The 16,769-nt window shown below is 52.8% G+C and overlaps 1 protein-coding gene across 1 annotated transcript in view; it reads right to left on the reverse strand.

Moving 5' to 3' along the window:
- Window positions 1-16,769, reverse strand: part of LOC147111674 (ferroxidase HEPHL1-like) — a 135,221-nt gene that overhangs the window by 98,907 nt on the left and 19,545 nt on the right. Inside the window, exon 3 of the mRNA XM_085998780.1 lies at window positions 1,154-1,366. Within this exon, the coding sequence (XP_085854906.1) occupies window positions 1,154-1,366 (213 nt within the window). The remainder of the gene's footprint in view (window positions 1-1,153; window positions 1,367-16,769) is intronic.

A 16,769-nucleotide genomic window follows, 5' to 3' on the forward strand; every position in this document is an offset into this window, starting at 1 on the left:
AATTCAGGAAGTTCTTAACAATGGGGTTAAGCACTACACGTCCGCCCCATACCATCCCGCCACCAATGGATTGGCTGAAAGGTTTGTCCAGACCTTCAAGAAGGCCATAAAGGCCATGGGTAATGAAGACATAAAACTTCAGCACAAGGTGGATAACTTCTTGTTCGCATACAGGAATGCAACACATATGGTTACAAACCAAACTCCCGCCATGATGTTCTTCAATAGAAGCCTAAGATGCCGGCTGGATTTGATCAAGCCCAACATCAGAAGGGACGTGGAGAACCGGCAATTTCAAGGCATGAATGAAAGGCCAACTAGAACCTTCCAGATAGGTCAACAAGTTTTGGCCCGGGACTACCGTACCGAGAAATGGTGTATGTGCCTTTAAGAGCCCCCTGTGTACTGTAATGCCGGTAATGGCCACTCGGGCTATATAAGCCTGTATATTGTGTTGTATCAGTTAGTTCCCCTCCAGACTTTGTTTAGTAAACACCTATGAAACCAACTCCTGTCTTCAGTGTCTCTATCAACACACAGATACAACAGAATGGTTCCAGGGATGAGGGATTATAGTTATGTGGATAGACTGGAGAAGCTGGGATTGTTCTCCTTACAGCAAAGGCTGAGAGGAGATTTCATAGAGGTGTTTAAATCATGAAGGATTTCAATAGAGTAGATAAAGAGAAATGTTTTCTAATACTTGAATGGTCAATAACCAGAGGGCACAGATTTAAAGTGATTGGCAAACGAACCAGAGGCGACATGAGAAAGTACATTTTTACACAACAAGTGGTTAGGATTTGGAATGCACGGCCTGATAAGGCAGTGGATACAGATTCAATAGCCTTCAAAAGGGAAATGGATAAATACTTGAAGGAGAAAAAATTGCAGGGATACGGGGAAAGAGCGGAGGAGTTGGACTGACTAGATTGTTGTTCGAAAGAGCCGGCGCAGACTCGATGGGCCGAATGGTCTCCTTCTTTGCTGCATTATTCTATTCTATGACTAGCCAGTTTTAAGACCTGTCTAAGTCCAACCTCAATTAAAATGCAGTTAGACAAGGTAAAGATTTTAAATCTATTGAACAAATTTTAAGTTTTGAGACAGAGAACTTAGTGTTCATAGACGGTTGAACAGTGTTCGACTGTACCTTTCTTACATGTTAACAGTGCTCCAATCAAACCTGAGGAAATATCCCTTGGAGCATCCACGTGGGAATGGTAAATCCAGGTTAAACAAGTGGGATCAGCATCTGTAGGTGCATACTCTATCTTCACGATCCATCTGTACATGTGGCTTCCCCCTGGTGGAACAGCATCATCCGTCTTAAGCTTGCCTGATGTACGATCAGGATAAAAAGCACCTGTAAGAAAGAACAACTCTGTAACTTGTGTACCAATATCTCTAAGGAAATTAATTGAAAAATTAGTGTATGAGTTTGTGTCAAATGAGCAGGTCACTGGAAAATTGCAGAATATAGATCGGTTGTGACTATTTGCAACACCAAATTTCTGATTGATCCCCTTGGAGGACAAGACCAGATTTTTGATTGGTCCCCTTGGAGGACAAGACACACCCAACAGTTTGTCTGGAATGTGTAATTTGATCCTGCCTGCTAGAGATTAATCAAGTTCTTTGCAATGTGTAATTTGATCCATTCATTTTGACAGGCAGGCTCCAGCATTCAGTGTTAACACTACTCTTCTCAGAGAACAGACAGGGCTCACCCTCCCGGGTTAGGAGCACTCACACTGCCGAGTTCAGTTAGGAAGGGGTGAGGCCATGGAGGGATTTTAACATGAGGACGAGAATTTTAAAATCAAGGTGTTGTAGGATTCGCAAAAATCCATGAAATACAGTATACGGGTAGGGCCCCTGAAGTGGCCACATTGTGAGAACACAGAATGGAGTTGGCAGTTCTCATGGCCCAGTTCAAAAGGACACACACACAGTACCTAACAGCAGTCTGAGTCATTGTCGATTAGAAGAATCCAGAACCTTACTGTTTTTGATATTGTAATGTGGTTACAGCAGTAAACAAAACTATTAGCACCTGGAGGTGCGCTAATCACTGGCAGAGCGGTAACCGATCTCAGAAACCGCTGAGCACACACAAACGGAGGGACACTAAACAGATTCCCATTATGGCAAAGCGGTAACCGATCTCAGAAACCGCTGAGCACACACAAACGGAGGGACACTAAACAGATTCCCATTATGGCAGAGCGGTAACCGATCTCAGAAACTGCGGAGCACACACAAACGAAGGGACACTAATCGGATTCCCATTAGTTCGATTTGCGAGCAGTTAAAATTAATGTGCTTGCTTTTGTTAAAGCAACCTTAACAAAGGAAAACGGTTGATTTGGCGCCAAGATTAGGGCCAGAAAAGAGTATAACCGTTAAGGTAAATCGTCAGCAAGTCAGTCTAAGATTCGACCAGAGTAAGGAAGACTCCTCCGGAGACGGTTCACACCGTGAAGTCCAAGTCCAGTTACCATCAGGAGTTCGAGGACCGTGCGGAACAGAAAACGGCTCGAGGATTTCGGAGGACTTCCAAAGTTTGTACAGGAGAGCGAGTCCAGGAGCCGGTCCCATAAGGAAGGTTGGAGGTCCCGGACAACACCAAGTAACAGGGTCCAGGAGCCGGTCCCATAAGGAAGATCGGAAATTCCAGACGTAACAAGAATTACCAAGGTCCAGAAGGGTTTTGAAATTCTGGTGAGCATAAAGGCCCAACTCGGCCTAACTGACATAATTGAGGTATATTCAGTAATGGGAGGGTTTGTAACGTTAAGGGTATTTGTAAGTCAGGAGTGTGATTTATCCCTCGATGTGTCCGTGCGCTTCCCTCACCCCCACTTTTAGCTTATCGCTATTTTAGAACTGTTTATATGCTTTAAAGTTATTTTTCTCAGTGTATAATTTAGTCCTCTGTGAGAAATGTTATTTTTCGTCTGCATTTATTCTTGCCATTTTTCTCTGTGTACATTCTCTTTCAAAAATAAAGATCGTTTTTGATTTAAAACTCAATCTGTCTCATCTGACCATTTGTCTTCCGAGTCACGAGTTGGGCCAACACACAAAGGTTGTCTGGCAATAAGCCGAGTGTCTAGAACCTTGAGGGGGGAGCGCTTCAAAACCGCTCACGAGTAGTGCGAAAATCAAAACCGATTTAGCACACCATAAGCTCGTTAAAATGACCCCTTACAGAATGGCGACCGCGGCAGGACACTGGCTACAGAAACCTTGTGTGGTGGACAAAGACTCGGGTGAGACAGATGTGATGGAAGATAAGTTAGCTTCCTACGTGTGTGGGAAAGTCAATGTAGCGAAAAAGTGGGTGTATGACATGTTAGGAGCCGAGCGTCCACTAAAGGCAGCTGCTCAGTGGACGGCTAGTAAAAAGCACCGCAAGGCATTGAGAAAGCGGTATGGCTCATGTGTTATAAAAAGCAGGTTCTGGTACTGGACCACGCGGTGGCCAGTAAAGAATCTAAGATTAGGCATTTGTCCCAAGAGCTGCAGGAAAAGGTTGCAGCAGAAGGGAAAGTGCTAGTGGCCCTGGAGGCAATAAGCCAAGAGAGGGCAGCGATGGTCCGGGATCATCGGGGGAAAGTAGAGCACATGGAAAGCCAGGCCGCTGAAGTACAGCGTGAGCACCAAGCCAGGGTAGAAAGGCTAAAGGGCAAGATAGCTGAGTTAGAGGGGAGTGCTAGTTTTAGGGTAGAACATGTTGAGTACCAAGCAAGAGAATCTAGGGAAAGAGAAAGGAAGTTAAAGGCGGAAATTAGCAGTCTCACGGGGGAACTTAAGGCACAGGAGGAGAAAGTAGCCGAGGTAAAAGCAGCTTATAAGGTGGCTTGCGCTCAGGGGTTTGAGGAAGCAGACCACGGCCCCTGTAGGCAGGAAATTGAAAGCCTACGTATGGAGTTGGCCAAAGCAAAGGGGATGATATGTCTCATTAGCCCAAAAATCGGCCAGGCCGAATTTAACGGCAACCCAGTCAGGGCAGTCCCACAGGCAGCCCCTAGAACTAAACGGGTTAGGGAACCTGAGGTTGCACAGCCACCACCCCTAGCCCCTAGTTTTCCAGAGGTCTGGGAACAGGAGCAGGTGGGGGATGAAGAACCCCAGGTAGACCAGGCTAGCCCAAGAGTCAGGGACCGGGACCGGTGTACCCCGTTATACAGCGGAGGTACGGACCACCCGGTAACGACGGGGAAACTGGGGACATCCAGAACCAATTCCAGATTCCACACGGTACGCAACAATTGCGTTCCATGAGCTACATCCCCAAGCTCACCATGAGGGGGGACCCTTCCCTGCACTTTAGGGAGATAGAGCAGGCGGCCTGTGTGAATGACTGCGACGAGGCAGAAAAGGCCAAAATGATGCTGTTCTCCCTGGGTAGCGATCTCCTCCAGACGCTACCCGATGAGTGTAAGAGGGGTCAGGAAAATTATGGCAAGCTCAAGGAAGAGATCCTGGAGGCCATGGGGATGAACGAGGGGAGTCCGTTCTCCCGGGTAGAGAGAACAGTCCAGCTCCCTGGGGAATTCCCGCAGGCGTTCGCGGACAGGCTGTGGCCAGTCTACCAGGATGCGTGCCCGGGAATGCCGGCGCAAGCGCACCTGGACGGGGAACCGTTAGTTCACTGGCTAAGGTGCCTTATGAATAATTCCCTGCCCCGCGTTCGAATGCAGTCAATGGCTTGGTTCGACCTCCGAAACCCTCTGACCACGGAGGCGACGGTAATCCGTCAACTCACAGTCACTTTTAGAAATGGTAGAGATAGTGAAACCCCCCCGAAAAATGGGAAGGTTTGTGAGGTCAGGCCTGGTAACGAGCCCCGTAAGGAGTGGCGCCAGGAAGGGAGCCGTCCCAACCAAAGCAGGCAAACTTGCTACGGTTGCGGAAAGGAAGGGCATTGGCGCAGGGACTGCAAAAATCCTTGGAAGGATAATAGGGAGAAGGTTCCAACAGCCCCAGCCCAAGCCCCGGCTACAACCCCGACCTCTGCCCCAGAAAAGGAAACGGAGCCAAATGCTCCTCAAGAGCTGCTGGACATGCTGCTAGCTTCAGTGAGGTCATTGGTCCTCACAAAGGGTAAGATAGCAGCCACCACCGGTCCAGTGGTTCCCCCAACCCCTTCCCAAGGTGGCCCGCAATGACTGGAACCCGTGCAGCCCATCTATCTGTGTGCGCTCTGGTATGACGGATGGAAGAGACCGCTCGTGCAGATGGAGGTAGAGAAGGGTACGAGGACTTATCTGTTGGATATGGGGGCTTCCTGCACCGTGATTCATACGGAGAATCCCACCGCCTCACCTCTGTCTAGCGGGGTTCCATACGTCTTATCGGGGTTCACAGGGGCAGAGCAGATGGGTGCGTTCTCCAGGCCGCTCTCGATCCGCTTGGGCACACTACACACAAAGTGGACATGTGTCCTGGCGAGATGGGACGCGGAGGGAGGTAAAGGGATCCTAGGGGCCGACTTCATCGTGGGCCATGGGATCCTCGTAGACCTCAGGAACCATTGCCTTTGGGGGGCCAATACCGGGAAGGAAAGTGGAGTAGTAGTAATCCCGGGAAAGGATGGGAAGGGAACCCTGTGTACCATGAAGCCGAAAGGGAGTTACGACCTCGGTGAAATGATGGAGGGTATCCCGGTAGTATTTAGGGCCGAAGTGCAGGCTCAGTTAGGTGCGTTCGCCACGCACAAACACGACTGTGGGAGAGTCGTCAGCTTTGAGGTCAGGGTAGATGGGGATCCCATGGCCCGGCCCCAAAAGCAGTACAACTTCCCAAAGGAGGCAGAGGCTGATATGGAGGTGGCCACATCAGCGCTGGTACAGCAGGGGGTGCTAAGGCCTATAGCCACCCATGTAAACTCTCCGCTTTGGCCGGTTAAGAAACCGGACAATTCCTGGAGAGCCATGGTGGACTATCAGGTGTTGAACAGCAACATCCCCGCATGTGCCCCTACAGTGGCAGCAGTGGCCGACCTCATTGGGAGTATTCCCGCATCCGCGACCACGTTCACGGTGCTGGATATTTCTAATGGGTTCTGGTCAATCCCTGTGCGGAGGGAGGACCAGTATAAATTTGCCTTTACTTTTAAGGGGCAACAATATACTTGGAACTGCTTGCCACAAGGCTTCCACAATAGTCCCAGCATTTTCCACCAATGCATGGCGGACAGCCTGAAGGAGTTCAGTCAGCCCCTTCAGTTAGTGCAGTATGTGGACGACCTGCTCCTGTTTACCGACACGGTCGGAGAGCACGGCCCACTGCTGGCTGAATTGTTGGAGCTGCTGACCCGAAAGGGGTTTAAGGTTAACCCAAAGAAGGCGCAGATCGGTCAGAAGGAAGTCAAGTTCCTGGGGCTGACCATCCGCGCCGGAGAAAGGGCCATCGATAGGGCTAGGAGGGAGGCGGTACAGGAGTTACCGGTCCCCGTCACTATAAAGGGTGTGAGGTCGTTTCTAGGGCTAACCGGGTACTGCCGTGACTTCATGGAGGACTATGCGGCCATGGCAGCCCCGCTACTCCGACTCCTGCACAAGGGAGTGGAGTGGTCGTGGGATGAAGGATGCCAGGCCGCGTTCGAGCTCCTAAAAAGGAAGCTGCAGACCGCACCGGCCCTGGGAGCGATAGATGGGGGGAGTTCTTCCTGGAGGTGGCGGCCAGCGGGGACAGCCTCAGCGCTGTGTTGCTCCAGGAGCGGCATGGTAGGCTGAGACCCGTGGTTTACTCCTCCAGGGTGCTCACCGATGTGGAGAGGAGCTACTCGGTCTGCGAGCAGCACCTCTTGGCCACACACTGGGCCGTGAAGAGATCCGCAATCTTCACGGGCACCTCCCCCATCACCCTCCTCACACACCACACGCCTACCAAGATGCTGTTGGATGGGAGGATCAAGGATGGGACTGTGAGCTGTGCCCGCATTGCGCACTGGACCCTACTCCTCTCCCAAATGGATCTGCGGGTAAAAGGCCTGTGTGAGCCCAGATTAGCCGCCAACCTGGCTTACCCTGGGACAGCCCATCAGTGTTCTGTAGAAGGGGTATGGGAGGTCAACATGGGTCTCCGGGCTGGGATACATCCCACCGGCCGTGAGATCTACGTGGATGGTTCCAGCATGGTATCTGCTGGAAAACGGCTCACGGGGTGCGGAGTTTATGACCCGACGGCAAACATTGCGTTGGCAATTAAACTCCCCAGCACCATGAGCGCCCAGCAGGCAGAACTGTCCGCTGTGGCGTATGTGGTCACCCACCCCGAAGTCTTCCCTACCCCGTACACGATTTGCTCGGACAGCATGTTCACATGCAATTCGTGTACTGAGTACCTGGCCATCTGGTCCCGTCGTGGATTCACTTCTGCGGATGGGAGACCCTTGGTGGTCAAGCCCCTGCTGGAAAAGATCCTGGCAGCCGTGGGGGAGAAGGGTGAGGTCTTCATCCACAAAGTGAAGGCTCACTCCTCCACAGTACCTCGCGGTCAGGGAAACCAGCAAGCTGATGCACTGGCGAGAGAGGGTGCCATGTCCGGCATTCTCTGGGACCCCTACAGGCCTGGACCAGTGGCAGCTGTAAAAGGCAGGGATGGGATTCAGAAGAGTGTAGGGGTAGCACTAGCCCCGGACCTCAAATCGGTCCAATCTCAGGACCCTGCCCTGAGAGGGGTATTTAACGCGGTTAGCGAGGGGAAGAAAATAGAAGGCCCATATGGCACAGCATCTCTTTCCATAAGAGAGGGGATGCTGTTTAGAGAAGAGCAGTGGGTGGTGCCTCAGCAGCACCAGAGGGAATTCCTTCAACTGGCCCATGAGGGGCCGGGAGCAGGGCACCCCGGGCCTGAGGTCACCTGGCAGCGGGTAGAGCAGGCAGGATGGTGGCCAGGACTCCGGGAGGACGTCCGGGAGTTTTGCGCGAACTGTCTTGTGTGCGCGGCAAATAACCCCGACCCTCACAGGAGGAAGGTGCCGATGGGACACGTTAGGAGGGTAGAGGGACCATGGCAGTCAATCCAAATTGACTATATCGGACCCTTACCCGCCACCCAGGGAGGCTATAAGTATTGCCTCGTTCTGGTGGACGTGTTCTCTAAATGGGTTGAAGCCTTCCCCTGCCGAACAGCCACAGCGTTAGGAACTTCAAGAATCTTGGTGCGGGAGGTGTTCTCGAGATGGGGACTGCCCCAGTTCGTGGAATGTGATCAGGGAAGCCAGTTCACCGGCCAAGTCATGCAGAATACCCTGATGCTGCTGGGCATTCAAGGGAAATGGCACGTCACCTACAATCCCCAGTCATCTGGGATTGTGGAGCGGATGAACCGCACCTTAAAAGAGAAAATAAGGAAGGAGATAATGGGTTCGCCCCAAAGGTGGGCAGAAGTCCTGCCTCTTATCCTCATTGGGGTCCGCGCCAGCCAATCAAAGAGTACGGGGTACTCTCCGCATGAGCTCATGACCGGCAGGGTCATGAGAACCCCCACTCATGTCCTGGCCCCAGTCCTAACGGAGGGGCAGCTAAGGGAGGTGAATCGGGACAAATTTGCCCGCACGCTCCTTGAACGCCTCCAAAGGATTTATGAGGGAGCCGCAGGTAACATGGGGAGGCAGCATCAGGGAAATAAAATGCTGCTCGAGCCCAGTAAAACCCATCGCTGGGAGGTAGGGGACCTAGTAATGGTAAGAAACTTCGCCCGTGTAGGGAGTTTCGAGCCACTTTACATGGGTCCCTACAGTATTGTAGATCAGGCCAGCCCCATGGTGTATGCTGTGAAACTGCCCCGGCGCACTAAATGGTTTCACATTAACCAATGTAAACTGTTTAAACCGGAGGCAGGGAAACAGGCAGCGGGGGCTGAAAAGGCCAGTAAAGAATCAAACGCTGTAGGGGAGCTGCAGCCACAGGTCACACAGGCTGGACGTGCAGCCTGCGTGAGGGGAGGAGTTGTCCCATCTAAGCGGGAGACTCCCCCATTGTTCTGGGACCCAGGAGGGGAGGAGCCAGAGGTTCTAGGTCCTGTCCCTGGCCAAAGTGAAGCCGAGTCGGAGGACGAAGGTCCCGCCCCCGACAGCGGTGAAGGGGAGGAGCCAGAGGTCTTAGGTCTTGCCCCTCAGTGTAGCATTGAAAAGGTCTGGTCGCCGGTTACTGTAAAAAGATACCCCCGTAGGAAAGCTGTGGGAATTTTAAACAGTTCACAGCCAGCAGCTACAGGCTGCTAGGGACCAGCAGCTGAAACTGAGGTGGGAACGCCGCAGGGGGAGGCCTGCGACAGTCCCCACAGATTTTAAGCTGGCCGTCCGGAGACGGACGGCACATGTACATACACCATAGTTTGCTAAGTAAGGTTCAGTTATTTGTAAATTTAGTATGTATGTATAAGGTTTTTCTGAGGTATGGTGGCATTTTGGAACGGTACAGAGTGGCAAGTTAAGTGAGCTAGGGTCGCGGGACCCACTCACCCCACACCCAAGCCGAGGAGCCCAAGGAGCCCGGCTCGATCATTCTCTTTTATCTCTCCAACAGATATTAATCCAATGATGCTACTAAGAGGCATCATCCTCGCGGCCCTGGTGGGACTCAACATCACGTGGCGAGGGGAGACGGAGGATCACCACATCTTCGGATGTACCGGGGAAACGGCGCCCCTGGCCCACGACGGGCAGGGCCTGCGCAAGGCAGAGGAAGTCGCTGGATATACCCACGAGGGCAACTGGCCGGGTTGGCTGGGATCGAACGCCACTAAATACTCTAATGACATTGGTTTCACTTATGGAGAAGTTTCACTATTGTGTCCGCGGGTCACGATCAAGGCCACGCGGATCAGTGTTACTGTGGGAAAACAAATTTGTTTAACGTGCAGGGGGAACGTCCCCCTGGATAGGTGGTGGTGGCTCAGGAAACTGAGCAAGGACATGGGGAACCCCAGAGGACAGTGGGAAAGGTTAGGGAACAACACTCACCGGGCCATCACAGGGACCCAGGGAGGGCTGACAGTGTGCTGGGATAAATGGTGGGAACCCGATCAAGGGATTTACGTATGTATGTGGGGTTCAGGAAAAGTCTGCCCCGCAGGTGTTTCCATCATTTTCCACAGCCAGTGGCAAGATAACGGGAGGGGGATGGACTGGGAATCGCGCTTGGACGCATGCGCGGTCCCCTACTCCCCAATCGCAGTTAATGCCACTGAGTTAGTGACCCACCCCCGACAGCCCCTGCCTACGACCCAGACACCACGGACGGTAACAGAGGGGTGCCCCACCACCACCAAGGGACCGGGGAACGGTTTAGTTTTAGATCCGACTGATCAAATGGCTTACCAGGGGGTCCATTACGCGGTGGCCTCGGTCATCCTCAACCTGACCGAGGTGCACCTGCCGGAATGGTGCCCCGTAGAAACAGGAAGGCTATATCAGGCCCTGCTAAAAGAGACCCTGCAGAAGTTCTTTGAATTTGACTTCGCAAGGGTCAACAGAACCAAGCTGTATACCGAAAGCCACAAGCAATGGGAGCAAGCAGGGAGACTAAAAAGGGGCACCGTGAATGACTGGTTCACAGGGTTTAACACTGGGTCATCCATCATAAATAGTATGGATGACATCGAATTGCAACGGCAGGTTAACGGGTTAAAGACCCAGTTGGGGGGGATCCTCATGGACGAAAATCGGGTGGTGGGTTCGGAGCTCCATGAGGATCAGGCTATGACTCTCCACTTAAAAGAGATCATAGCAGAGCTGGAGAAGCAGGCTCGGACGGTCAACGCTCTCATTAGGGAGGACAGGAACGCCTCAGATCAGGCTGCACAGAATGAGGTGTGCGTGCTGTATGGGGCATGGTTGCTGGGCGAGGGCCGCAGCAATCTGGAGGACTTGAAACAGGGTTTGGTCCCTTCCTGGATCAGTAACAAACACCTCGCAGCCCTCCACCCTTTTGAGAACGCGTTGAGTCCCTGCCAGCTCCGGCTCGCTGCTGAGGCCTATCCAGTCCCGGTGGACTGTGGCCACTCCAACCATACCATCATGGGGGTCGTTGTGCGGATCCCCATAATGAGCAGTACAGCCCGACCTGCACCGGTGTAGAGGGTGGTGAACATTGGAGTCATTCGGGGGGGGAGCTCATGTCCGTTTTGCAGAGGTCCCACCCTACGTCATTAAGTGGGAGCATGCTATGACGGGGACTGACTTCTCGGGGTGCCGTAGCCGGGGAGCACACATAATCCTGTGTCCCCAGCACTTGAATGTCTATTCAATACCACAATGCGGGTTCAGGTCTGCTGACGCTAAGCCTATCAATTGCACTATGGAAGCCATGGCACAGGGCCATGTTCCCCCACAGGTGGCATACATAGGAGGTGGGACATATTGTGTCACCACCGCAGAGTCTCACTACCGGCACGGACAGCACGGCTGGTGCACGGTCAGTGACAGCAGCTTCTGTTTTAAACCCGAGGCAATAGTTCAAGTGGCACAGCTGCAGATTATCCCGATCCCCGAACCATCCACTGTTCACCTCACCATTAAGGAGAATTTCACTGATCTCCAAAAGTATGTAGCAGATTTTGGTTTTACGATTCCCCCTCTCCCAGAACACCTAACCGCGCTGCTCAAAGCGGTCGCCATCTCGCAGAAACACTTTTTCACTTTGGAACAAAAGACCGTTGATATAGGGGCAGAAATTCAGGATATAGTGGTTCCACCGTGGTGGGACCTTTTTGATAATATAGAGGTCCCATCATGGATCCGACTGGCTTCCCACATTTTGGTGGTGTGCCAACTGGGGATAGTTTTGTACCTGGTCTGTGTACAGTGCAGAAGGAAGGGACACAGCAGGGAATTCCCTCGTGAGCCGAATTGGCGGGGCCACTATGTCAGTATAAACGGGGAGTCGCCCGTGTATTTACTGTTGTTTTAATATTTTGGATTGTTCTGTACCTTGTTGGATTTCGCATTATATTGTATTATGATTATTCTGTTATGACTCTAGGTGAGTCTGTATATTGTTTAAAGGTTTGTCTCCAATAGGAAATGTTTTCTCAAACTTCGTTGTTCGGAATGAGGAAAGTGCGGGCGAGGTACACTCCTTAGCAAGGTAAATTACGGGGAAGGTCAGTTGGGGAGGGAACGGATTTGTGCTCACCCAAAGACATTTTATGATACAAAGACGATTGAAGATGCACATTGTATCACAGGGGGGACTGTAGGATTCGCAAAAATCCATGAAATACAGTATACGGGTAGGGCCCCTGAAGTGGCCACATTGTGAGAACACAGAATGGAGTTGGCAGTTCTCATGGCCCAGTTCAAAAGGACACACACACAGTACCTAACAGCAGTCTGAGTCATTGTCGATTAGAAGAATCCAGAACCTTACTGTTTTTGATATTGTAATGTGGTTACAGCAGTAAACAAAACTATTAGCACCTGGAGGTGCGCTAATCGCTGGCAGAGCGGTAACCGATCTCAGAAACCGCTGAGCACACACAAACGGAGGGACACTAAACGGATTCCCATTATGGCAAAGCGGTAACCGATCTCAGAAACCGCTGAGCACACACAAACGGAGGGACACTAAACAGATTTCCATTATGGCAGAGCGGTAACCGATCTCAGTAACCGCTGAGCACACACAAACGGAGGGACACTAAACAGATTTCCATTATGGCAGAGCGGTAACTGATCTCAGAAACCGCTGAGCACACACAAACGGAGGGACACTAAACGGATTCCCATTATGGCAAAACGGTAACCGATCTCAGAAACTGCGGAGCACACACAAACGAAGGGACACTAATCAGATTCCCATTAGTTCGATTTGCGAGCAGTTAAAATTAATGTGCTTGCTTTTGTTAAAGCAACCTTAACAAAGGAAAACGGTTGATTTGGCGCCAAGATTAGGGCCAGAAAAGAGTATAACCGTTCAGGTAAATCATCAGCAAGTCAGTCTAAGATTCGACCAGAGTAAGGAAGACTCCTCCGGAGACGGTTCACACCGTGAAGTCCAAGTCCAGTTACCATCAGGAGTTCGAGGACCGTGCGGAACAGAAAACGGCTCGAGGATTTCGGAGGACTTCCAAAGTTTGTACAGGAGAGCGAGTCCAGGAGCCGGTCCCATAAGGAAGGTCGGAGGTCCCGGACAACACCAAGTAACAGGGTCCAGGAGCCGGTCCCATAAGGAAGATCGGAAATTCCAGACGTAACAAGAAGTACCAAGGTCCAGAAGGGTTTTGAAATTCTGGTGAGCATAAAGGCCCAACTCTGCCTAACTGACATAATTGAGGTATATTCAGTAACGGGAGGGTTTGTAACGTTAAGGGTATTTGTAAGTCAGGAGTGTGATTTATCCCTCGATGTGTCCGTGCGCTTCCCTCACCCCCACTTTTAGCTTATCGCTATTTTAGAACTGTTTATATGCTTTAAAGTTATTTTTCTCAGTGTATAATTTAGTCCTCTGTGAGAAACATTATTTTTCGTCTGCATTTATTCTTGCCATTTTTCTCTGTGTACATTCTCTTTCAAAAATAAAGATCGTTTTTGATTTAAAACTCAATCTGTCTCATCTGACCATTTGTCTTCCGAGTCACGAGTTGGGCCAACACACAAAGGTTGTCTGGCAATAAGCCCAGTGTCTAGAACCGTGAGGGGGGAGCGCTTCGAAACCGCTCACGAGTAGTGCGAAAATCAAAACCGATTTAGCACACCATAAGCTCGTTAAAACGACCCCTTACAGTGTTGGTGGACAATGTTCCCCCTAATTTTTTTGGGTCCCTTTAACGGGCTGAGCGGCCCATTCAAAATTTCACACATGTGCAAAATCTCCCATTCAGAAGCCGGTAAGCGGATTGCATGGAACCTCCAGACAGCTGCACGGCCGCGAAGCTTAGCGGGAACATTGTTGGTGGACCATGAGTCAATGTAGATCAACGAGCACAGGGGTGCTGCGTGAATGGGACTTGCTCCGCGTTAGGATACGTGCAGCAGAGTTTTGGATGAGCTCAAGTTCATTGAAGGTGAAAGATGGGAGGTCAGCCAGGAGAAGGCTGGAATAGTCGAGTCCGGCAAATAACACATAAATGTAATGTTATGCATATTGTAGGGCCAGCACAGAATGCGCTCTCATTAAAAAAAATTATTTATTTATTGCCCATCCCTAGTTGCCCTTGTGAGGGTGGTAGTGAACTGCCTTCTTGAACCGCTGCTGTCTGTGGCGGGGAGGAGAGGGCGAACGTGGTGCAGGTGTAAAGGGGGTGGGGGTGCAAGAACGTGATCTAGGCTAGCAGAGGGTGGGAAAACGTGATCTACCTTTCCATCTGGATCACGTTCTTGCTCTCATCTCCCCATCCACCTTTAGACCTGGATCACATTCTTCTCCCCTCCCCATTGTTCTCACCATGTTCCCCACCTCCCCAACAAGTTCCTGACCTCATCTCCCGAATTCCTGACCATCACCTCACTCTCTGAGCTCCTCTATCCCCCTGCGCTCCTGTCCCGCCTCTCCAAGCTCCTCTCTCCCCCTCACTCCTCTCCCACCTCTCCACGATCTTCTCTCCCCCCTCTCCGAACTCCTCTCTCCCCCTGTGAGCTCCTCTCTCCCCTCTCCAAGCTCCTCTCTCCCCGTGAACTCCTCTCTCCCCCTGTGAGCTCCTCTCTCCCCTCTCCAAGCTCCTCTCTCCCCCTGTGAACTTCTCTCTCCCCTGGCGAGCTCCTCTACCCCCTGTGAACTCCTCTCCCCTCTCCGAGCTCCTCTCTCCCCTCTCCGAGCTCCTCTCTTCCTCTCTCCTCTCTCCCCGGCGAGCTCCTCTCTCCACTCTCCCCCTGCGAGCTCCTCACCCCCCTGCGAGCTCCACTCTCTCCCTGCGAGCTCCTCACCCCCCTGCGAGCTCCTCTCACCCCCTCACTCCTCTCCCACCTCTCCAAGAGCTCCTCTCTCCCCCACTCCGAGCTCCTCTTTCCACTCGCTCCGAGCTCCACTCTCTCCGAGCTCCTCTCCCCTCTCCGAGCTGCTCTCTCCCCCTCTCCGAGCTCCACTCTCCGAGCTCCTCTCCCCCTCTCCGAGCTCCTCTCTCCCTCTCCGAGCTCCTCTCCCCTCTCCGAGCTCCTCTCCCCTCTCCGAGCTCCTCTCTCCCCCTCTCCGAGCTCCACTCTCTCCGAGCTCCTCTCCCCCTCTCCGAGCTCCTCTCTCCCTCTCCGAGCTCCTCTCCGAGCTCCTCTCCCCTCTCCGAGCTCCTCTCCCCCTCTCCGAGCTCCTCTCTCCTTCTCTCCGAGCTCCTCTCTCCCCCTCTCCGAGCTCCTCTCCCCCTCTCTGAGCTCCTCTCCCCTCTCCGAGCTCCTCTCCCCTCTCCGAGCTCCTCTCCACCTCTCCGAGCTCCTCTCCCCCTCTCTGAGCTCCTCTCTCCGAGCTCCTCTCTCCCTCTCCGAGCTCCTCTCCTCTCTCCGAGCTCCTCTCCCCCTCGCCCTTGGATCCGCTCTCCCTCGCCCTTGGATCCGCTCTCCCTCGCCCTTGGATCCGCTCTCCCTCGCCCTTCGGTCCGTTCTCCCTCGCCCTTGGATCCGCTCTCCCTCGCCCTTCGATCCGCTCTCCCTCGCCCTTCGATCCGCTCTCCCTCGCCCTTCGATCCGCTCTCCCTCGCCCTTCGATCCGCTCTCCCTCGCCCTTCGATCCGCTCTCCCTCGCCCTTCGATCCGTTCTCCCTCGCCCTTCGATCCGCTCTCCCTCGCCCTTCGATCCGCTCTCCCTCGCCCTTCGATCCGCTCTCCCTCGCCCTTCGATCCGCTCCCCTTCGCCCTTCGATCCGCTCTCCCTTCGATCCGCTCTCCCTTCGATCCGCTCTCCCTCGCCCTTCGATCCGCTCTCCCTCGCCCTTCCATCCGCTCTTCCTTGCCCTTTGATCTGCTCTCCCTCGCCCTTTGATTCGCTCTCCCTCGCCCTTTGATTCGCTCTACTCCCCCACTTCGATCCCCTCTGTCCCCTTCAATCCCCTCTCCTCTCCCCCCTTTGATCCCCTCTCCTCTCCGCGCCCCCCACCCAATTCGATCCCCTGACCACCTTCACACGGAGCTGAGGTCAGTGGGCTAGTGCAGGCCGCAGCCACCGCACCATTTGAAACTGTGCATGCGCAACCGGATCAAACGCACATGCGCAGTGCCAAACTGGCCCCATGCGCAGGGGGACCAGAACACCGTGGAAATAATCACAGTGTTTATAAAATACCCTGAGTAATTTACTCGGTCCTTTTCTCCTATTAAGCTTTTTCATCAAATGCTGTCCAAAATCCAGTTTGCATCCCGCCAGTACACAAAACGCTAAACAATGACTTCCAGCCTCGTAAGTTCATCTTCGTGAAAACACAGAAACCAAAATCGCAGACTGCAGGAAAGAGTGCAGTAAGGGCAATATTTTCAGTCAATCTCAGGGCGCGATCTTGCCAGCGCTGGGGTGGCGGGACTGCCGGGAAAATGGCAGAATCTGGGGGCGGGTGCCCAACCCGCCTCCGTACCATCTTGCCAGGAGGCGGGTTGCCGACCTGCGCAGGGTCCCGTCTCCTTGGAGGCAGGAAGGGGATTAGTGCCACTTATCTGCCTGTTAACAGGCAGATAAGAGGATTATCCCATTTTACCCACACAAGTGCGGGCTTCCCGAAGGCTCCGAACCCCGCCAGGGTCACCGAGGCGAGTAGTGGGTCTGCGGGGGTCGGAGGGGTGCAAAAGTGTGCTGTGAAGGCAAGTGATGGGTGCAAGTGTGGAGAGGTGAATA

This window comes from Somniosus microcephalus, chromosome 10, assembly GCF_052327205.1.
Source record: "Somniosus microcephalus isolate GS21.2 chromosome 10, FLI_Smic_1.0, whole genome shotgun sequence".
Classification (NCBI taxonomy): domain Eukaryota; kingdom Metazoa; phylum Chordata; class Chondrichthyes; order Squaliformes; family Somniosidae; genus Somniosus; species Somniosus microcephalus.